Raw genomic sequence first — 27,301 nt, 5'->3', positions numbered from 1 at the left:
CACCACCTGAGGCCACAGGTCCGCCACACCTCGACCCTCTGCAGTTCACATACCAGGAGAAGGTGAGAGCGGAGGATGCCATCATCTATATGCTACACTGATCCCTCTCCCACTTGGACAGAGGCAGTGGTGCTGTAAGAATTATGTTTCTGGACTTCTCTAGCGCCTTCAACACCATCCAACCTCTGCTCCTTAGGGACAAGCTGACAGAGATGGGAGTAGATTCATACCTGGTGGCATGGATCGTGGACTATCTTACAGACAGACCTCAGTTTGTGCGTCTCGGGAACTGCAGGTCTGACATTGTGGTCAGCAACACAGGAGCGCCGCAGGGGACTGTACTTTCTCCAGTCCTGTTCAGCCTATATACATCGGACTTCCAATACAACTTGGAGTCCTGCCATGTGCAAAAGTTCGCTGACAACACTGCTATCATGGGCTGCATCAGGAGTGGGCAGGAGGAGGAGTATAGGAAGCTAATCAAGAACTTTGTTAAATGGTGTGACTCTAACCACTTACACCTGAACACCAGCAAAACCAAGGAACTGGTGGTGGATCTCAGGAAGCCCAGGCCCCTCATGGACTCCGTGATCATCAGAGGAGACTTTGTGCAGAAGGTACAGACCTATAAATACCTAGGAGTGCAGCTGGATGATAAATTGGACTGGACTGCCAATACTGATGCTCTTTGTAAGAAAGGACAGAGCCTACTATACTTCCTTAGAATACTGGCGTCCTTCAACATCTGCAATAAGATGCTGCAGATATTCTATCAGATGGTTGTGGCGAGTGTCCTCTCCTACGCGGTGGTGTGCAGGGGAGGCAGCACAAAGAAGAAGGACACCTCACACCTGGACAAACTTGTGAGGAAGGCAGGCTCTATTGTAGGCATGAAGCTGGACAGTTTGACATCCATGGCAGAGCGACGGGCGCTGATTATGGATTATGGAGAATCCACTGCATCCACTGAACAGTGTCATCTCCAGGCAGAGGAGCAGCTTCAGCAACAGACTGCTGTCACTGTCCTGCTCCACTGACAGACTGAGGAGATTGTTCCTCCCCCACACTATGCGACTCTTCAATTCCACCTGGGGTGGGGTAAATGTTAACATTATTCAAAGTTATTGTCTGTTTTTACCTGCATTTTTATTACTCTTTAATTTAATATTGTTTTTTGTATTAGTATGCTGCTGCTGGATTATGTGAATTTCCCCTTGGGATTAATAAAGTATCTACAGTATCTATCTATCTAAACGCGAGGGAAGCTCAACAGTCAGCAATTTTGCTGAAGGGTGAGTGAAAAATTAATCCTCAATCTGATCAATGGTCTCAGTGAAGTCAAACCATAAGTTGAGAAACCCAGAAATAAGTAACACATTCTTGCTGCAGCAAATCTTCATACGCAAGTACAGCGGAAGTCAAATTTAACTGAGTTATTATGCCTCTCCATATACTCACAACACCTCTGGTCTGCAGTAAACCTTTTTGAGCTCTGCTCTGCAGCAAGGGAATGACTACTATCAAGTAAACCAAGTGACATAAATGGTTAATCTAACTGGCTGTTCAGTAGAGCTCCTGAATCATGAGTTTTGGGCCAAGTATAGAAGAAATGCATGTTTTTCTTTTTTTTTTTTCAAAAAATTACTTTGTTGTAATGCATTTTGTAGATAAGATAAGATTTTCTAATATTAGTTCTATAGGAAAATAGCAAGGACCAAAACAAAAAAATCGCTAAAACAAGGATTTTGTTAAAAAAGGAGTTTGTTCTAACAGAATTTGCTCTTGTTGGTGGCACCCATACTTAGGCCCCCAAATTAAGGTTCTTTGTAAATCTGTTCATTAGATGTCCACAAGGTTGATTAAAATGGTCTATATATGGTTGTTTCAGAGTGGCAACTGGGCAAAGTTTGAGGCGTGTTCACATATGCACATTTACAAGATGATTGTGATTTATAAAGCGTAGAGACTGAGGTTGGGAGCACGTGTTGACAACGCGTTGCCGCTCCCACCTGGATTGGGACCAGAGTGCAGTGGGTGACACCTAAGCACAACACTGGAACAGTGTGAGGTTTTTTATGGTGCCTGGAGTGCCAATCCTGCCACTAACCGCATTGTTTTCCCTGTAAATTGGCTGACCTACTTTCACGGCTGGATGTAGATTAACGTCATACCCAGGACGAAGCAATTGCAGGTCAAGGGCTTTGTTCAAGGGACCAGCAGAGCACAGTCACTTCTGGCGTTTACAGCATTTGTACCGGCAACCGTTTGATTGCCAGCGCAGATACCTAGGTCTTAAAGCCAACCACTCTGTCCCCATAAATGTTAAATTACATACAAATGTACAGTGTGTTCACCAGGTTTTATAAATTAGATTTTTTATTGGCGTACGCATTTTCCTACCTTTTGGAGTATACATATTTTCATAGTTGAAACCACGCAATGTTTTATAAATGAGACCCTGATCTGGTGTACCTGTTTATAATTTTAGGTATTCGCAATAGTGATAAATGCAGGTGTGCACTTGCTTTCTCCACAAAAATTGTAATTATTTTTATTAATAAAATGTAAGCAATGGAGTATAAAATGCATCAGTAGCAGGATGTTTGTTATAACACATTTATCTATATATCTAATGTAAATGAAGATCAAATCTTGATATGTCCACATTATGTTAAAAAAGAAACAAGCTTTTCATATGGCGTGCCTACTTTTTTACATGATTGTACACATATCTTTCATGCTAACTAATGAATACTTTTTATTTACGTTTATTTTGACTTGTGTTTTTGTTATCTAGGTAGCCTTGCAAGTATGAATTTCACTGTACTATGTATAAAGAACAATACATTTCACTTGACAATATCATTAAGGAACAGCCACTATACTTTATAATGGACATGAGATCTTCTTTTCTATATGCATGACTCTTTGGACAAATACCTAGATCTCAGAATAAAAAAGAATATAAAATAATGTTATACAATGACTAACGATTGTGATTAAATAATTCAGGTGATTTCCAGCTGAGCACTAGCAACAGTTAAGATGTAATAGAACCGAAAAGAAAGGCTTTCTTTAGGAAAGCTGAACTGACGAGGTATCCATCACAATAAAGATGTTGGTTAATAAGGGGAAATTGTACGTTAAACACATGACACATGACATCTACGCAAAAATAGGAAACAGGAGAACGACAGCAAAAGGTATGCAAAAATATATGGGAAATAATTAGACATACAGGCACAACAGAAAAGATCTGTGCTGGTTACAATGGGATATTAATAACCTATGTACAAGCTGAAACTGAGTAAACTGATAGTTTAAACCCTGAAACAAAATTTTATGTTACTAAAAACAGTCAACAGAACAGGAGTAACAAGATATCCATCTCAGATTTTGAATGATGGAAGAAATTAAAAAGGAGAAGATACAGCGCAGAATCAGTCAAACTATTAAGAGTTAAGAATATAAAAAAACAGAATAAAGTAAGGCTGTAAAAGAAAAGACATATGACTTCAGCAAAAATCTAAGTTTCAAACAGTTCTTGAAGGAAATGGCCTGTTTGCACATTAAGACTATTAGGGGAATGAATAAGGTTACCCACTCATTAGTAACACATTTCTATTAAATACAGGAGTGAGAATGCCATGTGGATATTGTGCTAAATTAATTCCCCTCTACTTTGAAACCACATATGCTATTACTGGACTAAAATATAGTTGGAATGATTTTAATTTGATTCTAGTAAAAGGAAGCTCTGCCAAAACATATGGGGCTACCAAGGATCAGTCTAATTCTGGCCATGATGTGGAAAAAAGGAATCAAACCAAAATACTATAGTTCCAGGTGATAAAAGTGCAATGACAAAATTGCATATCTACTGTATAAAAGATGATCAATTTGTGTGAGAGCACAGTGTGCTAATGTTTAGCCTTCCTACCTCCCCAGAAAATATTAAAAAAAAAACAGTGATCTGACTTTAGACTAGTATCAGGGTGGGGGAGGAGGAATCACTGAAATGTCCAGCAGACATTTTTGTCAAGGTAATATTGCAGCCATACTTCATTTTAGCACTTGAGCAATGGTTTGGTAGAAGTCTATCTTCCTTCAGTGTTTTGTAAAAAAAAACAAAAAAAAACAACAAACTTAAAGGTGGTGTGCCCTTTGTTTGCATGCCTTTTTTTTTAACTGAAGGAAACTCAACAATAACTGTACTACTGGCATTTCGCAAGGACATTGAGGTTAAAAATATTACAAATTCTTCACACAAATGGAACCATTTTTACTTCCTTCAAATTAATAATTTACTAATGACAAACATAAGGAAAAACATCATATACTGTATGCAATGCATACATAAAGCCAGCTAATATTATGTCCTTTAAGTGTGGCAAACCAGATGTTTCAAATCCAACCATCTAAATTTAATCACATTTAGATATTTTTATTATCTTTACATTCATTGTCTGATTTACAAAGGTCAACAACTATTTATTTCTTTTCACTCCTGAGCTTTTTGCTTTTTCCCAAAATGATTTATAAACAAAGAGTTTTGAAGAGCCATTAACTTTTTTCAAACCACACTGGGATTAAGTTAAAAATACAATGTTAAGGGAACATCATTTTTGTCAAATATAAATTTCCCATAGGTCTGAACATAAAAAGAAACATTTTCTCCTATGCTTTGTATTTAATAAAGATTGTGTATATCTTTCTTAGTGTGCTTGTAATATACAAGGTAATTAGAAGGAAATCCATGTCAAATTCTAGAACAATCTTATTTATAAATATTGTCCTTTAGCAACTGTAAAATATTAGTAGCAACCTCAAATGATAATTATTGCAAGCAACCTTTGTATATATAACTGTACCTTAATTGCTTTAAATTTTAAGATGTCATTGTCTGCATATTGCTTTAGAACATGTCTGGCAGCATAGCCGAAGGAACATAATCCATGTAGAATAGGCTTGTCAAAACCTAGAATAAAATAGTTATTATTAATAATGATTTACATGGTAATGGAGATAGTTAATCAGTTTAAGGGCAGGGGTTAGACTACCGGATATAAAGTTTAAATGTCACCTCGAGGGTTATAATTCTTTAAATTTATCATAATAATAGAATTGTGTATTTACACATAAAATGTAAGGTTACCATAAAAACAACTCTTAATTAAACGAAATTGTTTAAATCCATAAATTATAAACACATAAGTAAATAATATTTGATTTGATTAACAGATTCATTATTATGAAAAACCATAACTATAAAATGCTGTGCGCAATCCTCTTAACATCACAATATAAATTTAACATAAAAGAACACTACAGAAAGATGATATTAGTTACTTTAAAATGCACCTTGAAGTAAACATTTGGGATAATCCACAATATTTCCTACGATGTAAGCATTCTGTTAATAAAACCAGATTTTAATAAAAGAATTTAAAAACAAATTATTGCATACTTATTTTTGTCTTAATATCAATTTACATTGTAATTTTACACTTGCAAGTCAGCAATGCTTCGGTTTGAAAATTATATTAAGACAAAATTGCTTAAATTAATTTAATAAAATTTAACAAAGCTAGCTATAGCGGCATATTCTCAAGCATTAAATTATTGTAATTGAAAACAGTTAAAACTAACCACCATATGTGATTGCAATCACATTAATTTTTTCTCTTTCTCTGCATGGTAGATGTGTAGGGGAATGGAATCTTATCTGTCATGAACAAAATGTAGTACTGAATATCTTCCTGATTTGTAATTGACTCACTGTGATGCAATCTTCAAAATCAATAAAATAAAAATAAATAAAGCTATTTTATTGTGCCACTTAAAGTATGTAATGTTCCAGTACTTTACAGTTGCTAAGGCAAGCACACATAAGAAGCTAGTGTATGTCACTGGCCCACATAAGAAAACAGATTAAAATAACAGATTTCAATTTATATTGTCATGCATACAAAATGTTCTTCTGGGGAGAAATTTTAACCGTTACAAATTTGCAACTAAAGTTCAAAATTATTCATAACGTGAAAAAAAAAACACATTAAAATGCGCTCAACTGCATAGTTTATTGGAATTAACATTATTCTGCTTTGCCAGCAGTCAACAATACATATGAACAACTTTCATGATAGGAAACCAGTTTGTGAATTAGCCTAACAATTTAGGTTGTTCAGAATTATGCTAAAACATTACAGGGGCTTTGGTTTTTAAAACTGGGATGTGCTGTGACACACCAGTTGGTTCCAATGGAATTGTATGTTGTGACCTTTCTAATCTCTGATTGATCCCGTATATGGACACTGTTATTACTAACAATATCATTTTAAAGTGCCAGAATCGATCACTTGCAAAGTAGTCATGGCTTCTAAAGATGTTGGATAAAATCTTTGTTTTGCAATTCTTGATGTGTCCACTGTGCAAAATCCAACAGAAATAAAATGTGATTAGTTGTGTAATTCATAGGAGGTCTGACCTCTAAGATCATATATATAAATTAAGTATAAGGAAAACAACCTGAAATATGAGGGCTAGGTGTTTACTCTGTCATAAAGCAAAGAGACATCTGTCAATTTTTGGCAAAATAAAATATCTGCTGTATGTCTAACTGTTTGTCTGTGCTAGGTGGTAATGGGGGTTGCAAGGTACCCTCCATTGATTGTAGGGTTGTAGGGAATAATTTTTCAAAGTGCAAATATCAAACATCATTGGAAAGTATAGGGGATTGATAGATAAAGAAACCTTTGACTTTACATATATTTATAGAGAATTCTTGACTGTGGTAATAATAGTTAATATTTTCTTTTAACTTGAACACTTCAGCCTAAGGAATCTTATAATCTGCTGGACCCTCTGGGTAGTATTCAAACACCTTGATGAAAGCACAGCATTAAACCTTAGACCTGGAAAGGAGAATAGAAAACTGGTTTATTTTCTTGCTTGAATGAGAAATGTTCAGTTAACTTCTTACTTAACCTAATAATGGAATGCTTAGATTGGACAAACAATAGTACATGTAACCAATGTCAAGTGGTGTTTATGAATTAAGACATCTTTTGCTCTCTCCAGTATGTATGCTTATTGTAACTTTCTCACTAGGGATGCTAAAACAGCATTTAAAAGCAGAATACTGAGGTTCTGTAAAGTGAAGACAATGACAATGGGAGGCAATTCCCTACTTGAAGGTCCCTTAAACACATCCGTTTCAAGTGACGCAATGCTAGCACAAATAGTAGTAATGGCATTTAATTCTCAGCTAGTGTGTGTTGTAATGAATAAAAAAGTTTGAATCAATAGGTTGCCCACAGCAAGTTAAAATATACACAAAAAGTTATACTGTGAATGTGTACTCATCAACTGCCTTGGGATTGTATTTGTTAAAGAAAGGAACTATATAAAATAAAGATTAGATGTTTGAGGTAAACCGGATTCTGTGAAGAAATACCAGAATTGAGGGCAACTGCTGAGTCCAGTAAAAAATAAATGTTAAGCTACAACAGCAGAGAGAAACAAATTAGAGGTAAAACAATACAGGACTTTTCTTAGCAATATATCACTCAGACTACTTATACAAAGCACTCACAAGTTCTTTTTATTGTTTTTAAATTAGTGTTTATTTAAAACAATTTTAAATAATTAATGGAACAAATACAGTTAGTGTAATATTTCAACACTGGTTTAATCTTTAGAAAAAATCCATCATATTGCATATCTCTTTTTAAAATATGCAGCTTATCAACTTATATTTTATAGTCACAAATTTAATGCCTAAGAGAAATGATTTTAAGGTTAACTTAATAAATATTTTTATGTTCATAGTTATCAAGGCAGAATTTGCAATATAATGTAAAATGCCACTACTAATTTCTAAGTCATCCAGTTTTGTGGTATTTACCTGCCATAGCTGCAAAATTGGGATCAATGTGTAACGGATTCCAATCCCCACTGAGCCGGTATAAGGCAGCCTGTGAAGGGAGAAATAAAATGACATAATAATGAACAAGTCACTTTTAATTACTAGAAAAGTGAACTGCTGTAGTTTCTCAGAACTTGACATAAACCAATTAATTATTTTTGTACTAAATAAGCAACAAAGAACATCAATTACTGTAAATACTTTTAAATGTAATTTTGTCATCTTTAAAGAAGAATTTTATATAATGTAATAGTAGGAGAAATAAGCTTGTGGGCTTTAGCATTGAACAGACATTCCTTAGAGTGCATGGATTAATATCAAGAACCCAGAAGACGCCATATGTGATGATGCATAAAACTCATGAAAATTTAAATTTGAAGTGTGCACATTAGACATTTATCCTTGGGCAATTTAGCCTAATGATGTCTGGAGAGGACAATCCCACTACAGTCAGATTTAAGTAAGAAGCTGTTTCTCAGAAACTACTGAATTTAGGGGGGCTGCTGCAGATGAATACTCACAGGCAACTGAATATATTTTTCTTTGCCTGTTCTCCTTGGACAAAAAAAAAACCCTGCAGAGCAATGGTATACATAGAAGCTGCCCTAATTTGTGTAAAACTAACTGTAAAAGTTTTTTTTTTTATATTTGATCACTAATCTTCAGTTTATATATTGGCTTATGCACAGCATGATGAACTGAAATGAATGCCAGGTTCTGTAGATTTTGTGCTATTTTGTAGTTTTTGTAATTTTTGTCTTTGTTTTGTTAATGGTTTTCCTGATCTGAAGACGATGCAAAAATTATGTCACAAGTTTTTTTTTTTTTGTTTGTTTTTTAACTGATTGGGTTGCTGCAGACAATGCTGCTGTTACTGAATACATGTGCACATTTGTCAGTATGTAAAGTCACCATACAGCTTTTTAGAATATCTCAAGTCCCAGTCCATTCAGAGCTGGGCCAACATAATAGCTACTCTTGCTTCTTGGTTACTGCTATCCCCAATAATAGAAGTGTTGCCAATATTGACAATCAATTTCAAGTCAAAAGTCAACTTAATGCATTTAAAAAAAGAAAAGAAAAGAAAATTACCAACACAAAAATATTTATTTATTTTGGTCCTGGATATGGATGTCTCTGAAAGGATACTGTATATTATTTAGAGTAGCGCTGGCATTATTTTCTCATACTGTGTTTTCTAGATAATTTAGTCATCCCTGTAAAGTTTACTTTTCACAAATTACACATTTTGTTCTGGTGTGCATTTTTGCAAATATGATTTCAAATGTTTTGTTCTTAAAGGATCAATTACATCAGTTTCTTTTATTCTGTGTTTAATTCTCAAAAAAGACAAGATTGGGCTTGACTCAAACTTGGTGAGAAAACATTAACCTGCAATGAGCACCATTACAACGTCTACTTCTGTATTTTAGAGTGGGGCTTATAAATCATTGTTTGGAAAGTTAAATTCCCCCATGATGACCCCTGTGTGCTTTTTGCACATATGTCTTATTTGGTTGAATATTAAGCTATTTGAAGTTATCAAATGCATGTGTTAATGGACTAAATACCTAGAATTTTTCCTTAGTAACTCACCTTACAGTGACTATTGATATATTTTCTTCTTTTGAACTGATGTATTGAGACAACATATTATTTTCAGTTTTATGCATGTCGGATTAGGGACCATGCTGGAGGCCTGGGTAAGCCTGTCAATACCACTCCAAGGCAGGAGGGGATGCTGCTTGCTAACAATGTCCACAGCTCCAAGCAGTCTCCAGGAAAAGGAGCCTAGCCTGGCCTCCTTGGGCTTGGGGCATATATAAACAGCTGGTCTAACAGGAATAGCATCTTTTGATGACAGAAGGCAAAGGAAGTATGCAGCTCCTTGACACCAGCATGTTTAATCACAGTGCAAAGGCATTTGATTTGGTTTCATTTTGTTTATTTTTTTATGAGAAATAAACTTTATTAAACAGGATTTTTATTGGTGTAGCACCCCAATAACAAAATGGTCTAATGGCGTTTACAAATTGACTGAATGGAATTGACTGCATTTCTGACTGAACAGACTTTTTTTTAAATCTTTTAATTGTGCTTTACTGAAACTTAAGTATGATTATCATTTTATAAAACTTCTTCTGTAATGTATATACGTGGAACGAATACTTAAAAAAATAGAAGAAAAAGTTACATCAACACAACAAGGCAGACAGTTTCAGAAAGTTGGTTCCATAAAAGTGACACAGCATTGTCTCAAGATAATTCATTCAGTTCCAGAATGTGCCTGAACTATCTTCAGAGAACATTAGATGTCATACAAGTTGTAGTAAGCAGCAAGTTTGTTACCTGGAACATTTTATTTAATTATTTGTAGATAACTTAATTGAAATAATAAACTACAAAAGTGAGGCAGTTATCTAAAAAAGCAGAATGGTTACTGTATTATCGTGAAATTTCTGAGACATCAAGAATGTTTACTAGGTGGTTCTAATCTTGCTGTTAAAGATTAACACACACACACACACATAGCGATCCAATCCATAAAAAGTCTTAAGATGGAACAAATATATTTCACAAAGAATTTTCTTCACATACATATATATTATAGAGATTCTAGCCAGACAAAGTCTTCAGTGATGTTAATTGCCAGTCACTCTGCAATATTCCATACTGCAACATCTGACTTGGCAGTCACAGTGAAGCATTATATAGGTACACTGCCATTTGTATAAAGGGTCCCCAGTAGCATTTCTTGACATATTTCTGCTGAATAATTTCTTGGCTGAAAGTCCTTTGTGTTAGTGCATCAGGAACAAGATCTGCAGCACTGGCTGTCACTTTTCTTGTCATCCTCATGTGCTCAGGTGTCACCCGCTGCACTCGGGTCCCAATCCGGGTGTTTTGGCGTGTGGTAGATGCGGCAATGCGCTATCAGCACATGCTCCCAACCTCTCTCTCTCTCACCTTCACTACTACCTTCAGTTGTCAAGAGGGTGTCCCTTAATTAATTTGTTGATTCTTGATGTGATGTTACTGGTTTAGCACATTACAACACAGAAAATTACACTGGCCATCACTGAGTTGTACAATATGTAAAGGAAATCAGTATTCACATAAAAGGAGCGCAGTCTCCTAAGAAAATAGTCTGCTCTGCCCTTTCTTAGTTAGTTCCACTGTGTTATGAAACAAGTCCAGTCTGTCAATAAAGTGGATCCCCAATTTCTTGTAGCAGTGCGCCACTTCAACATCCACTCCCTGATTACTGACCAGGGACACAGGATCATTGGTGTAGCAAATATCAATAAACAGTTCTTTCATTTTGCTAGGGTTAGTTAGACGATTCTTTCTGTGCCAAGAAACAAAGTTCTCCACTTAATTTGTATACTCTGTCTCATACCTTTGCCAATAAGCCCCATTAGTGTAGAATCATTAAGGAATTTTCAAAAGTAACTTGATCTGGTATTATATTTTTATTGCAATGTGTATTGAGCGAAAAGAAAAGGAGATAAATTCCTTATGGTGTTCCAGTATTGCTCACATCCATATCAGAAAAAAAAATCCTTAAGGCTCACAAACTGCAGTGTGCCCCCACAGATAGTCCATTAACCAGGACACCATGGGCTCATCTACCAGTGTATCAATTAGCTTACCCCTTTATCAAGAATGAATACATGTTGTTGAAGGCACTCAAGAAATAAAACTGAAAATAGACTGAAAAAAGTTGCAAAGTATATCACAAAGTTGGTCAGCACAAGGTATAAGAACTTAAGGACTGACTGCATTCGGACCTGCAGCTTTTCCTGTGTGTAGCCTCCTCAGTTTTCTTCCCACTGGGTCACCAGGTAAGGACAGCCAACACTGACTGGAGGGGAACTCAACACTGGCCATTCCAGCTGAGGTGATATTAGTTGATGATGTAGTAGGGATGGTGTCGGGTGAACTGACCACTGGAAGGTGGTGGTTATGGAAGAAGGGAAAATATATAAAAAAATTGTGCCAGGGTGTTAGCTTTGTCCACATTCCCTTTTAGCAAACCTGAGCCCTGGATTGCTTGAGTCGAGTAATTATGCTCAGTTCCTTCTAAATATCCTTTATGTTATTCTGAGTCAGTTTATTTTCTATTTTAGCTCTGTAAGCTTCCTTTCCTTCACTAAGATTTTTCTCCCGCACTCTCTGTATGCCCTTTACAGCTTCTTTATCACCACATTTGAAAGCTCTTTTCTTATTCAGAAGACCTTTTTACCTCTGTAGCAATCCAGAACTTGTTGTTTGGAAAACGGTGCAAGGTTTTTGAGGGTACATTAATGTCTACAAAGAAGTCTATGGTGCAGTGTCTGATTTCCTCAATATTATTATGTCTCACACATCATTTCATAATCAGTCCTTTGGAAGCAGTCATTCAGAGCCATTTGAGCCTCCGGGCTCCACTTCCTCACTAACTTGGTGGAAACATATTGTAATTTAATAACTGGTTTGTAGTTAGGAGTAAAATGGATTTGACTGTGGTTAGATCTGCCCAAAGGTGCCACAGGTTTACACTTAAAACTATCTTTAATGTTTGAATATAACTGGCCCAGCCTTGTTTCCTCAAGTGGAACATGAGGCAAATGAATGGAAGTTTGTCATAATTTATTCCAAAGTCACATGGTTGAAATCACCACATATTATAAATTCTCAATCCTTGGTAGTATCAACATATTTAAGTTAAGACAATAGCTGCAACATGCTAAACTACTCAAGGTCTTTTAAGGTTTGATAGCTAATGGCAGGCATAGTTTTTGTAGGGTCAAACTATAAGTAGTAGTTCTACACAAATTATAAAAAAATGCCATGGTTACTGCCAAGTCTTAGCCTCACAGAAAAACTAAAACCTTTCACATTACTGAATTATAGTTGAATATAGACAATGGATTTTATAAATAGGAGAAATAAAGATTATGAAGAGAAGCAAGGCATAACCTCTAAAGTGGTACTGAAATTAGTATAAAAATAATTTTAAATCATAAAAAAACAAAGAAAAGAATACATTCAGAAGGTTCTGTGCCCTTTGCTAAAATATTGCAACACCTCAAATTCAGGTCATCTTCAGCTATAGGCAATGTCTTGTGAACAAGTTCTTTCTTAAATAGCAACTCTAGCAAGTAATAGGAAGTTATATGACTAAATGTGTCTTTGAAAAATTGAGGAATAAATAGGGCATGACACCTGACAGGCTCCATATTAATTACGTGTACGCCATAGAAATTGGTCTGAGTGGATCATAGCTACATGGTTATATTTCTACAATTAATAATACATTTGCTGGTAATGTAAGTGTGGGAGATACCAAAAGTTGCCACTACAAAGAAAAAGAACACAATCAGATAAAGTAAGCAGTAAAGACTAGGAGATTGTTACTTTGAGCACTGTGAATTTGTTCTAGACACATTGTTACAGATAATTAGAAACAGAAGGAGAAGTGCTTAAAGTCCAATAAACATGATAAGGGTGACTTGGGACTGAACAATCCCAGCTCTATGAATTTGCCCTGTCATTAGCTGTGGGAAACAAACCAAACTCAATCTGTGCAAACTGACTAGCACAAAGAATGCCATTAATAACTACTTAATTAAACATAATTAATGAACTTTCTAATTACAGCCTTGGCCACCCAAGACATTTCTATAAACAAAACAAAACAATAATATGGGTGACACAGTGATATCTCTTTGAGGAATATGTGTGCAGTCTCACAATCAGTTTATGATGTTAAACTTTACTTATTGCGGTATTATATTTTCTTACAACGCTGCTGTGGTCACATTCCTTTGGGCATATACAGTCATATGAAAAAGTTTGTGAACCCCCTCTCAGCCTGCATAATAATTTACTCTACTTGCAACAAAAAAGATAACAGTGGTATGTCTTTCATTTCCTAGGAACATTGGAGTACTGGGGTGTTTTCCGAACAAAGATTTTTAGTGAAGCAGTATTTAGGTGTATGAAATTAAATCAAATGTGAAAAACTGGCTGTGCAAAAATTTGGGTGCTGCCCTTGTAATTTTGCTGATTTGAATGCATGTAACAGCTCAATACTGATCACTTGCAACACCAAATTGGTTGGATTAGCTCGTTAAGCCAAACAGGTGTGTCCAATCATGAGAAAAGGTATCTGAAGAGTGACAGCATGTGATCATCAAAGCAACTCTCAAAAGTTCTGAAAACAAAGGCTGCTCAGTATCATGGTTTAGAGGAAGGCTACAAACAACTATCTCAGAGGTTTACACTGTCAGTTTCAACTGTAAGGAATGTAATCAGGAAATGGAAGGCCACAGGCACAATTGCTGTTAAACCCAGGTCTGGCAGGCCAAGAAAAATAAAGGAGTGGCATATGCGCAGGATAGTGAGAATTGTTACAGACAACCCACAGTTAACCTCCAAAGACCTGAAAGAACATCTTGCTGCAGATGGTGTATCTGTACATCGTTCTACAATTCAGTGCAATTTGCACAAAGAACATCTGTATGGCAGGGTGATGAGAAAGAAGCCCTTTCTGTACTCACACCACAAACAGAGTTGCTTGTTGTATGCAAATGCTCATTTAGACAAGGCAGATTTTGGAATAAAGTGCTTTGGACTGATGAGACAAAAATGGAGTTATTTGGTCATAACAAAAAGCGCTTTGCATGGCGGAAGAAGAACAGCGCATTCCAAAAAAAACATCTGCTACCTACTGTCAAATTTGATGGAGGTTCCATCATGCTGTGGGGCTAGTTCAGGGACTGGGGCCCTTGTTAAAGTTGAGGGTTGGATGAATTCAACCCAATATTAACAAATTCTTCAGGATAATGTTCAAGCATCAGTCACAAAGTTGAAGTTACGCAGGGGTTGGATATTCCAACAAGACAATGACCCAAAACACAGTTTGAAATCTACAAAGGCATTCATGCAGAGGGAGAGGTACAATGTTCTGGAATGGCCATCACAGTCCCCTGACTTGAATATCATCGAAAACCTATGGAATGATTTGAAGCAGGCTGTCCATGCTCGGCAACCATCAAATTTAACTGAACTGGAAAGATATGGTATGGAAAAATGGTCAAAAATACCTCCCATCCAGAATCCAGACACTCATCAAAAGTTATAGGAGGCATCTAGATGCTGTTATATTTGGAAAAGGAGGCTCACCTAAGTATTAATGTAATATCTCTGTTGGGGTGAGCAAATTTATGCACCTGTCTAATTTTGTTATGATACATATTGCATATTTTCTGCTAATCCAATAAACTTAATGTCACTGCCAAAATACTATTGTTTCCATAAGGCATGCCATTTATTAAAAGGAAGTTGCTACTTAGAAAGCTCAGCCAATGATAAACAAAAATCCAAAGAATTAAGAGGGGTTCCCAAACTTTTTCATATGGTTGTATTAAGTTTATCAACATCAATGATAAATTTAGTTCTGTGTTTACAACACAGAAGCAGCCTTAACTCATTATTTAATGTTATTTTTATAGTACTAACTGGACTGTCAGACACAGTTCTCTGGTGGCTAACTTCAAACATCAGCATGTACAGAGGTCTGAATACAGTGCTCATTTGTTCTTATACACTATGTACCCTTTAATTAAGAATCACATAACACACACAGCCATTAAGTTATTTAACACTACCAATTTTTAAGCCATGTATGCACTCATTTATAAAAAGGTCATAGCAGCATCTAAGTAAAAAGCAAGAACAAACCTATAAGAAGACATCTGTGGCAAAATGAAGTTTTAAATAAGCAATCTAGTTCTGGAGTGTGCAAGCATGTGCTACCATGGGTTGATTGAGGATACCTGGCTGATCATTCACTTAAATGCAAATGGAAGTCAGTCAGGTGGCTCATTCGCACCTTGAAGTGGAAGGAGGGTCACTCCAGAATTAAATCAGCCAGGATATAAGGGAGCCTACATGGCAGAGAGGAAAAAAGAATCAATGGCGAGCAAATCCATGGAGAAAACCATGACAGCACTATTGGGAGATTGAAGCAGAATGTGCCTGTGAGCCAGCCAGATGGCGACTAAGAAGCAGCGTGATTGTTAGACCTACAGAGGAGTGAAGGATCGGCGGTCTGGCAGATGCTGACAAAGGCAGCCAAGACAGGGTGTAGAAGACTGCATCTCCTGGAGTCTCTATGGTTGAGCGAGCTATGGGTGAGCCAGGGAGACAGAGAGGGATTGGCGATAATCTTGGTACTAAACAGAGGAAGAAAATTGAAGACACGATGATTGTGTTATACTCTGGTTCTCTTCTTAAATTATTTATTTGGTTTTAACTCAAAGAGTGTCACTGTGAATTTCCCCTTGGGATTAATAAAGTATCTATCTATCTATCTGATTTTATTGGAGTATTTATTTGTTGTGAAGATTTTACACTACACTATTTGCACTTTTGTTTGGATTTTAAATAAAAACACAGACCACTTTAGTACCAAACCCTTGCTGAATGTGTGTGTTCTTATTTGCCTGGCCCATCTTCATGTCTATCAACGGTTAGGGGCTTTACTGGCTCCAGGAGACTACTAGGTGGCATTGTAAGAGAAAACAGTCAATCACGTAAGTTAACAACAGTATCTTCCAAAAATAGGTACCTAATAATTATTATTTGCTTTCAAAAATAATATTGACTAGAAATTAGCAATTTAAAACAAATAATGACCTCACATTTCTTTAAAAAATGGCCACATTTTCACACGCATGTGCAAAAATATTTAGTTACATATTTTCTGGGTGGAAACCCCCAGATTCCCATGCTTTGGATCCATGTGATTTATGTATTCCACAACAGTGTAACCTTCTGTTTTATTCGTAACAGATACAAGTACTATGAACTATATTCTTGACTTGTTTGTACTAACCATGATCATTTGAATAGTAACAGGAGTTATAAAGCTTATAACAAAAAGGCATATTTTCTCATAAACAGGCATAGCACACTAATCTTGGAAAGTTTCTTAAAATCATGTTTGAATTCATTAAAACTTTGTTAAGTTTTGTAATATTATTAAAATATATTGTTATTTCCCACTGACAAATATGTGCTACTTTATTATAACAGAAGTATATGTCTTTTCTTTTGTGCATTCTAGAAAGTTATCTTGATGTAATAGCAGAAGTTAGTATTATCAGTAATATATGCGTGGAGTTATTTTCACTTTTATTTTTTTTCTGTATATTAGCCTGGGTATCAACTTGCAGTAGCAAAGTAAAATCAGGAATTTAATTCCTTTGTAATATTCTTTGGAATACAGCACAAGAACTTTCAGAACTTCTGAAACAGAAGCTGAACTATCCTAGAAGAAAACAAAATGCTGTTTCATTAGTAATGGCAATCTCCCCCCTCCTCCCTTCAGTCTCTGCTATTGCATATTCTATTACAATATTTTATAGATCTTCTTCAACACTACCAATATGACTCTGAAGATAGGTATGAGTTACTGTAAACCACAATTGAGGCTTACAAATGCTGCCCCGACAATGCATCAGTGCATCTAGAGCTGAAAAGGAAGCTGTTTTAAAGTTCACTGACAGGGAAAAAGTAAGGCCCAGAATGAGAGTGGAGGAGATGGAAGGGAGTAGAAGAATGTTTTGTGTGTGACAGTGGGAAAGCCACTCTACCTAGTAAAAAAGAATAAAACCTTGATTTTGCTTATCTGGCACTTTGTGTTCTCCTTGCCTTCCTCAATAATGAAGTTGGATTTAAAACATTTGCTGAAACAGTTGATCAGGATTGGAGACACCACTTGATCTCCTGTTCCAATTACTTTTACATGGCATCTAAACCAGAAACTGATCTTTTGTGACAGATCCTTCATGTATGGTTGCCAAAATGTATGGTTTAACTAATTGAAAAGAGTAGACAAAAAAATCTAAAGCTTTACAAGATACATTCCAAATTAGTAACAGTGCACAAGTGATACTTTCCAAAACAACCATAATGCTGTATCTGGAATTCAAAATGTAATCTTGTCATGATCAAGTTTGATTTCTTTATTATCTTATTATTTTCCAAAACTCATTGCATCAGCTTTGTGCATTTGAAATGAAGCTCTTCTTTCAGATAGTCCCTGAATATATACATGATTTTAATATAATGTAAACTGCAGGAATAAAAGACTTTTCTGTTTAAATGCCATCCACTGTCCTTGTATTTTATGTTTGTATTGCTGTTTTATTTAAATGACCTTCTCCAAATCAAATATCATTCCGCTGATGCTGTTATGGCAAAAACTATGCTGTCATCTGAATATTTATAATTCTGTAAATATGCAATCTTCATCTAATCCACAAGTTTAGCTGCTTTGAATGCTTGCATTTGTAATCTATTTAGTTAGCCGATAAAAGGTGTCATTTCACCCTACTTTCTCCTGTATCAATCTATGGCTAACACGGTATAACACTCTACTGCTACAAGTTTACCCAGGTAGAGCTCCAAAATGAGTGGCATGCCCAAATGACCTATAAAATAATGTTTAAACCAACAGCATGAAGTATTTTCATGACCAATTTAAGAGGGAATGGTGACAGAGAAGCAAAAAATGTTTTTTTTTTTTTTTCACTCAACAATTAATTAGAAATGCAGATTTTGATAGATTTATGCTTTTCTATCCATATCAGACAATATTTCTTCAAATCTAGTTTTATTATTGCAACATTTATTTGATTTTTCTTGAACATAGGGATCTTCCCAACAGGAAATTAAGAACTCTGTTTTCCTGTGTATCAGCAGTCTGTATCATCAATTAATTTCTATTCATCAGTGTTTGCTTTTGGTAAACACTGATGATGCTAATCAGTTGTGCCCCAATGATAGTGAGGCAACAGCTTAGTGTTCTTGATTCAAAGCCTTTATTTACTGTTTTTCAGTTTAATTTGTTAGTTATTCAGTGACTCCTTTAGAGTTATGAAGCACCTATTCTCAGCCAGTAACCTACACAGAGTAATATAGGAATATGTAAGCCACTGACCACGGAAGAAAATCAATAAAACCACAACTTGACAATGAATAAGATGCTGACCCTAAACCTTTAAGCTTTTATAAACTATAAAAAGTAAAAACTTCACAGATGAAACAGTATAAAATATAACATGCTTTGAGGACAAAGGACCAAGATAGCTGGAAAGCTGAGAGCAAAATACAGAGAGAAATAACAGAACAAAATAATAAATAATACATTTTATGTATTGCTGAGTAAATGACTTTTGTAGTGATGGAACCTGGAAAATTTTGCAGAGCCAGGAATAAAAGAATGAAATGATGGCTTGCTGAATCAACATGCAAGGAATGACAATTTTTGTCATTTAGCACATTTTTATTTAAGTATGAACTCTGTCTCTATTTTATTCTATTACATTTAGTTAGCATTTATTGTGGTATGAATGAATTCACTATTTTTTTAAATGGCTTCAATGCAAAGAATTTCCAGGAATGTTTGAAAATTTTTAGATACTGAATCGCCATGTTGCTTTTATAACTCATAGAGATTCACTCAACATGGTATATTATTCACTTTTGTATTTTACACATTATATTTCCATAAAACTAGTATTAACAGATATTTAGAGGTTAGCCTTTTTCTGAACAAATCAGGTGCAGGAAGAGTCCAACTTTAAGCTTAAGTTTAGCCAAATAGGTGATGCTGATTTCTTTTTAGCCACCCATTCACCTATCTTGCTTTTCTATACTAATCAAGGTGTTTTCATACTTTGTCACAGTGTATGAAAGTTATAGAAATTGCAGAAAAGCAATATTGGTTTAACCAGTTAAAATGGCAATTCCCCAAATCTATCAATGATGTTTAAGGGGACAATTAATAAACCTAATAATTTTACACATCTACAACTCTAGTTATTAGTTTAAATTAAGTACTTTTTTGAACTGTCCAAGTGTTTACAACTTTGTGAGAAAAGTTATTATTTCTCACTCAAACCAAAATGCTTTACCAAATGAATACTAACAGTCGCTGCATTATATGTAAATTGCAATAATTCAATATTTCAGTGATTTCTCTGGCACTCTAATTATTATAAACACATCTTCCATCACTGCTGGTGCCACAATGTTCTGATGTATGTCAAGGTCAAAATGGCTGCAGGCAACAATTTTGCTTGAGACTACAACACAGACTTTAACTATCCACTGGGTAATTCTTTCAAAAATTTTATACTTACAAAATATAAACTACATTTAGCCAAAAACCCCCTACAACAAAAATGGAAAGATAACAAAAAAATATAATTTTCACATCATTTGATTTGGAATCTCGTATCTACAAAAGCTGTCTCAGTCACAACAAGCCTATTCGGCCTTAACTCTAACTACATTATTTTGCACCTTTCTATTATATTAAAAAAGTTTTTTGTTGTGCCTATGTTATTCAGCCTTGACCACTGTTTCACACTGCTCGCCTAATCATTACTCCTACTTCTCACATCCTCTCCATAGTATCCTGTGACACTGTCAGTGGTAACTTGCCATTCAATATAGTCGGTTATAATGGCAAGGCAGAAAAGCAAATTATCTGTTCAAGAATGTCAAATTTTTAGATCCCAACAGAAAAAGAGTGTCAAGCGTTGATAATGAACGTTATAAAACGAAAACAAACAAAAAAGAGCTGTATATAATAAAAATCAAGAACAAAGAGAATCGTCCAATAAACGAAAAAGAGAAAATACCCTGAACAATACGTGGATAGAAATGAGAAAAAGCATCATTAATACAATCTAAGTTAGGCCTTGTTCACACGGGAGTTAAGTTTTTGGATAAACGAACTTGCTCTGAACGTCCTAGACGTTTATGTTGCGTTTTGTGGTGGCGATCTATTGACTTCTACACTGGCGTTCGTTTGTCTCTGTCTAACGCCAGCCTGCAGCCCAAATTGTAGTTTGTGTGTTAACCTGTGGAGGCAGTGTCGGGAACTGGATATGAAAGCCCTTGTTTTATTTGAGGTGCCTCATTTCAATATGGACCATTTTGCTGTTAGATATTAATCTTCTTGTTTTAAAAATACTGGTAATACGGCGATGTAGGGAGAGAAAAAATCGTCGCCGCTACTGGGTTCATCCTCTGACTGCACAACGTCGGGTTAAAGGAAGTTTGTTTGTGCTTTATGAAGAAATGCGAAAATTTCCGCGCAAGTTTTTTAATTACTGTCGGATGTCGGTTTCCACTTTTGATTGTCTGCTGCAGCTGGTGCAATGCCACATTGCACGCCGATCAACCAATATGCGACTTGGTGTTAGCCCCGAAGAGAGACTACTTGTCACTTTGAGGTAAGGAAACAGTAGTCGAGTGTGCGCTTACACCGGTGTTATGCACTGAAATGCCCCCCCCTCGAGCGTAAAATAAGCGCGCAGAAAACGAACTAGAAGCGGTTTCCTTGCGTTGTTGGGTTTTGAACGCCAAGAAAAGCTGCATGCAATGTTTTTTTTATGCCATATAAACGCGCAGCCGGACAAACGCACGTCACCAAAGCCCGTGTGAACACTCTCATTGACTCCTACGTGTAGAGAATACTCGCCGCTTGATCCGCGCTCACCGGACGCTACGAACGCAAAAAAAACGCTCGATTTTAACGCCCGTGTGAACAAGGCCTTAGATGATAAAGTAATTCATAATATTGTAACAGTTTGGAAAACAAATTACCACCAAGGCAATGTGTCCTAAAATGCCATGCAAATGAGGTTACTCAGAGTGCTGTGGAGAGGGTCGGGCAGCACAGCCATATCTGCCACTCTTAAATAAAGCAACCACTGGGATGTTGGGGGGCAGAAAACTGTTAAGGAAGTTCCGTTACTTTTTCTGTAAAAAAAGAATGTTATGCCATGTGTACATTTTCTAATCTCGTTATTTGTTTTCATATGTGCTGTTTCCACAGCTTTTGTGTCATCTGCAAATTTCACAAGTTTTACTTTTTTATTCGGTTTTATGCTGGTTTTTATCTTGAGCACCTGTACTCAGTGAAGAATGCTATGCAAAAACTAAATTATAATTGTAATTGTTAATATACATTATGATGAGTAACTTCCCCAAGATAAATCTTACACAGATTTCACTGATCATTCTTCTCTTATCAGCACTCTTTTCACCCTGTGATTTAATAAATTTAATTTTTAGCAGTTGTCCCAAACAGTTTCCAGTTTGGTAATTAATGTGCAATGTGTCTTCGCTCCTCTCTGTACTTTGGCAGGCACCCCTATTTATTTACTCATAGATATTTTCACACCTTCCACATAATGTATGTCTCTAGCCATGGCTTCCTCGTTACCTGAGGTTTGTTTTAAAGGCAGTTAATTGAAGAATTTAAGCAGGCCTTTTAATTAATTCAACACTCACTTGTTATGTCATCTGAGTTCTTCAGTTGAGCTTGTTTCATTTCCTTCTGTGTTTAACAAACTTGGTTAATTATCACATTAGTTCTTGATATAGTATGATTTCTATTTTTGAACATTCTGAAACATTATTAACTTTGTTTGAAATTATTTATGTACAACTCTTAGGGATCACTATTTTTTAATCTACTAATCTTAAATAAGTTAAGAATAAAGAATGAGAGACATAATTACTTATTTTATTTATTTATTAAATAAAATACTTTATGACAATGAATTTCAAAACTAAATTAAGCATAATACATTAGGTGTCCTGCCATACTTCACAGTTGTTTGTGCATACTGCAATAAACCACAAGTTAATTAAAAGCAATAATGGAATTTTTACATAACCAATGGTGTCTTCTTTCAAGTGAACTATAGGGTTCTATGATGTCTACTCTCTTTCATAAGTAAAATATGTGATTTGCACACATATATGTTGAGGTGAACAGCATGTCGCAGGTGAATGAAACTGCTTTTATCAAAGATCCCACCTATGTTGAGCCACATACTGTGGAAGACTTATTACCAATGGATACCTTCCACACCTCTTCAATGATGTAGAGTTGTCAATGATTGGTCATTTCTACTACAGCTCTTTGTAAAAGGCAGCTCATCTTTACACCATATTACACATAATCTTTTGCCACAGTGCATAGGGATTTTTTGGTTGATGTGCTATAAGACTTGGAAGTTTGTACTAGTGAACTGCCTCCTTCTTCAAATAAAGAAAATATATGGTTGAGGAAGTCCTTGAAAAGTTACAGAATGCTCTAAAGACAGCCAGTCACAGTTTCACTCTATTAAGAATGCCATTTTTTCTGAAGGACTTGATGGAACATTTGATTTGTGAGTACTGCTTAGTATATAACTTTGAAGATTTGTGGAGTGCAGTTGTATGTGTCATGGGTTCATATCATATCCAGATACTGTCTGCTGCTTATTTTTCCTATGTTACTTTTCTGACCAGTGTTGTTTCAGTTTCAACTTCTTAGTAAATATTTCATTGTAACCCCAAGATCGATGTCACTGAATCACACCACTCAAACTTTCACAGGGGACCAAACTTTGAATGTCACTGAAACAGGCCACCTCTAGCATTTTCACTTGGGGAACCCCTCTTCTCTACTCCTTCGAACAAATGTCACTGTATCACGTTGCGAGTACAAAGAAAAAAAAGCTGTTTCAGCTAGTGATTCAAGGCAAAAACAAGTATGACCACAAAAAGGAAATAAAATCAAAGAGCAGAACTTGGAGAAGTGGCAGTGGTTGAAGTGACCATTTGGTGAAGCAAGCATGATTAACATTAGTGAAGGGGGGACCATGAACAAGTATTGTGTGCTTGCAACCAGTGATGGCAAACCTGCAACCCTGGCTGGGAAACACTGGTTTAGGTAGATGTGTTGTGTATGTGCTAAGTAAGGTCAGCGAGGCCCTATCCGGGGCTGTTTCCTGCCGTGTGAACAGAGATGCCAGCAAAGGCATGGTTCCCAAAACCATGTAACTCAGTACTAGAAGAAGCTGGCATGAAAATGTATGCATGTACTCTCCAATAGAGAAATGGAAGAAGAGAGCCACAACAAAAATAAAATTAAATTAAAACAAACTAAACCTTTGTGAGGAAGCTGCAACAGAAAGCAGAAGAAGACAGGTCAATTGCTGCACAAAAACTCCAATAAATTGTACAAAATGGTTTCCCTGTGTCTAGTGGTGAAGACAAATTGTTTTCAAGGGCTGGCATGAAAAATAATTTTGAAAGTAAAGGTTTGGATAAGTATGTAATTATATGTACATAGTTTTAAATTATTTACTTCTTACTTCAGAGTGATATATAGTTTGCTTGTATATTTTTTTCTAAAAGTAAAAAAAAATATAACTGCAACTGCAATACTTGTTTTGAGTGATTGTTTAGGTGCAAGCGACTGAATATTTCCAAAAACGGACACCAAATGTTTCCAGAAAGGGGAACACATTGTGCCAAACAATATAAATTTGCGATGCCATGGCATATAATATCTAAACTTGGTATAATGGTAGCTAACAGATTGGGGCACCAAAGAAAACTGATTCCAGGGTTGTGCATAATAAAAGGTCATGGTTATATACTGTAAAATCCATTTTTTTTGTAAAGAAAAGCCTTAAGTGCCAATTCTGGTTGGGTTTTATTTAGTTGACATTGTTTTTTAATGGTTTTTAAACATATAAATAATTTATTTTAAAAATTTGGAGGATTGTATTCACTACTCTTTAGCCATATGCAGCTCCTTTATTACATAAGCAGAATAACATTATCTTTGGGTATGTAATTCAGGCACAGTAGTGGCAAAAACTATCTAAGGCATGAGGGGTTAATTACTGAACTGCTAATAGCTTTAACAGGTTTTTTCTTTTTTAAACATGACACGTTGTGATGTTGCAATTATCCACTCATTTTATATCATGCTTACATTTCTTCAACTTAATTTAAAGGTTAAACCATATCTTTGAACGAATGATAAAAGTAGAAAACAGCAAATTACAGCAATTTGAAAAGAACATAAACATGGATTTGTAAATGGTAATGTTTGTGAAGATCAACTTACTTTTTAAAAAATATATCAATATACATTACCGCACATACATATAAATGACACAAAATCAATGGTTATACAAGTATAATGCAAGGTTCAATTCCATTTGACATCATATGGCATAGTACTAGGTAAAATCAACTGTTCTATATGTTACCAACAATGAGAATGCCTCAATTCCCTTTTCAGACTGTGAAATGGGAATCCACTAAAAGATCATAACGAGCATGGATTCACAACAGACAAAGTCAGTTAAACTGGTAAAGCAAAAGTAGCAACCAATTAGGTCACAAAGGAACATAAATGAATGTGCCTTTTCAATTAATTCGATTTTAAAGGCTGACTTTAAACACTACCATCTTCTTTACCAATACAAAGGCATCATAATTAAAAGATTCCATTAATTATTTAAACAGTACAATCTATGTTATCAGTATTAACACACATATAAACCAGATGACTTTAATTAACTTTATGTGACACAGCATAATTTCTACTTAATAATATATTACTTCATAAAAAGAATGAGTGTGCAATCTATAAAATTTGCTAATTCTGCTTTGTAGAAAAGTTTGATCTTTTTTATTAAACAAAGCCAAGTCAAAAACGTGAATTAAAATGTTTCTGAGAAAGAATATGATTTATCTGATGGTATTATTACTTCAATTTTAACAGCTGAATGTAATGTATTACATGCAATAGCTACATTTCTTTAGGAAAAAAATATTGATTGTTGTGAGCTCTAAATCAAATGTAGAAAATTCTGCATACTTAATTACAAAATTTGTAATACTGAAATGGATACCAACATTGAAACAGAACTACAAACTGAAAACAAAGTTAATTTGCGGCCATGTATTTTAACATACTATAAAACTATAATCTGCAACTCTTCAAAAAGAAGCAAGTAACAGCCAAAAATATATGTTAGTTGTGCAATGTGCGATTCATTTCATTATAGTTTTCCTCATCCTGTACATTCCAAAGATATTCAGGTTAGTTTAACTGACAGCTATGCATTGGCTTAGTATGATTAAATGGAGGTATGTAAGTGCAATAGACTTGAGTTCAATCCAGTGGTGGCTCTACCTTGTGCTCAGTGTTGTCAGGATAGATTTTAACTTCTCTAACCTTGCAATTTGATTAAGAGAGTTTGAAAATTGATGGAGAAACTAAGTCAATCACAAATTACATAAACCATATTATTTTATTAGAATGAAATATAATATGCAGATGCAAATGTTTATTTGTATATACAGGGAAATAATTCTCATAGCGAGATGTTTGTTAATATTTCAATGTACAGCAGTTTCTGATCTTTGTAGTATGTTGGAATACTATTTGTTACATTGTTATATTTTTTTGTAGTTATGGCCTACAATATTGTATTTTCTCATTTCATATCATTTTCATCCTACAAGATCAGGAGCTTAGCAACCTATCCTGGAAGCACCGGGTACAAGGCAGGAAAAGTTCTAGACATCACACTAGTTCATTATAGGGTTCCCTCACACAAACTCACAATCATACTTAAACAGGGACCAATTTGAAATCATGATTTAACCTTACCATGTATGAGGAAAACTAGAATAACCAGAATAAAAAAATGAATAAAAAAATGATGACATGGGGAGACAGGATTGTGTGCATTTAATAATAAATTAATAATTATTATTACATAGTAATTTAAGTTAAATAACAAAATCTAACAGTTAGATTTGAACCTGGACCTTCCTTGTGATTCAGTGTTCCATTCATTTACCAAAAAAACCTAGGATGCTGAATGCATAACACAGCAGCACTAAACACTATTTCTTATAAATCATAAAATGTACAATTATTTTAAAATAGATGTTAAATGTTAAAAAAAACAAATAATATACAGGCAAGTTTCAGGCTCTTGTAAAAAAGTTAAAGTTATAGTTTTGATTTGTTTCTTTACTCTGAATATGTTGGAATCTGATTGTTCCATTTTTAGAATTTTTGTTTCAGTTTTAGATATTTACCCTGTTAAATCAAGTACAGTAGGTAATGCTAAAACTACATTTTGCATTATTTGCCAGTTCTTTTGGTTTAAAGACTAATTTTGCTTCCCTGCTTTCTTTAGTTATTCACTGCTAATTTATGATCAGTTTCTAGTTTTGGTTCATTTTCGTTTTCTTGTCTTTATTTTTAGTTATTGTCTTTGATACAATTATTTTTTATTGTTAGTAATGTGTGGTTAATTTAATTCTCTCTAGTTTTATCATTTTAAATTGTTTTGTTTTAGTTTTTGTTTATTCTATTTCCACTTCATGCAGTTAAATCTTTGCTTTAAAAACAATAATTAGTATTGAATAAATGTAATTAATTATTCAATTCATCAATTTTTGGTAGCACATTGTCTCTGGGAGATGTTTTCAGAT

General features: G+C 35.0%; 1 protein-coding gene across 1 annotated transcript in view; it reads right to left on the bottom strand.

Annotated features, from left to right (window-relative positions):
* hsd17b4 (hydroxysteroid (17-beta) dehydrogenase 4) overlaps positions 1–27,301 on the bottom strand; it is a 203,241-nt gene that overhangs the window by 38,990 nt on the left and 136,950 nt on the right. Inside the window, exons 18-19 of the mRNA XM_039758980.1 lie at positions 7,907–7,976; positions 4,872–4,978 (exon numbers count right to left, since the gene is read on the bottom strand). Coding sequence (XP_039614914.1) covers positions 4,872–4,978; positions 7,907–7,976 — 177 coding nt within the window. The remainder of the gene's footprint in view (positions 1–4,871; positions 4,979–7,906; positions 7,977–27,301) is intronic.

Source organism: Polypterus senegalus, chromosome 7, assembly GCF_016835505.1.
Source record: "Polypterus senegalus isolate Bchr_013 chromosome 7, ASM1683550v1, whole genome shotgun sequence".
NCBI classification, from domain to species: Eukaryota; Metazoa; Chordata; class Cladistia; order Polypteriformes; family Polypteridae; genus Polypterus; species Polypterus senegalus.
This window is presented reverse-complemented; position numbering and strand designations above follow the sequence as displayed.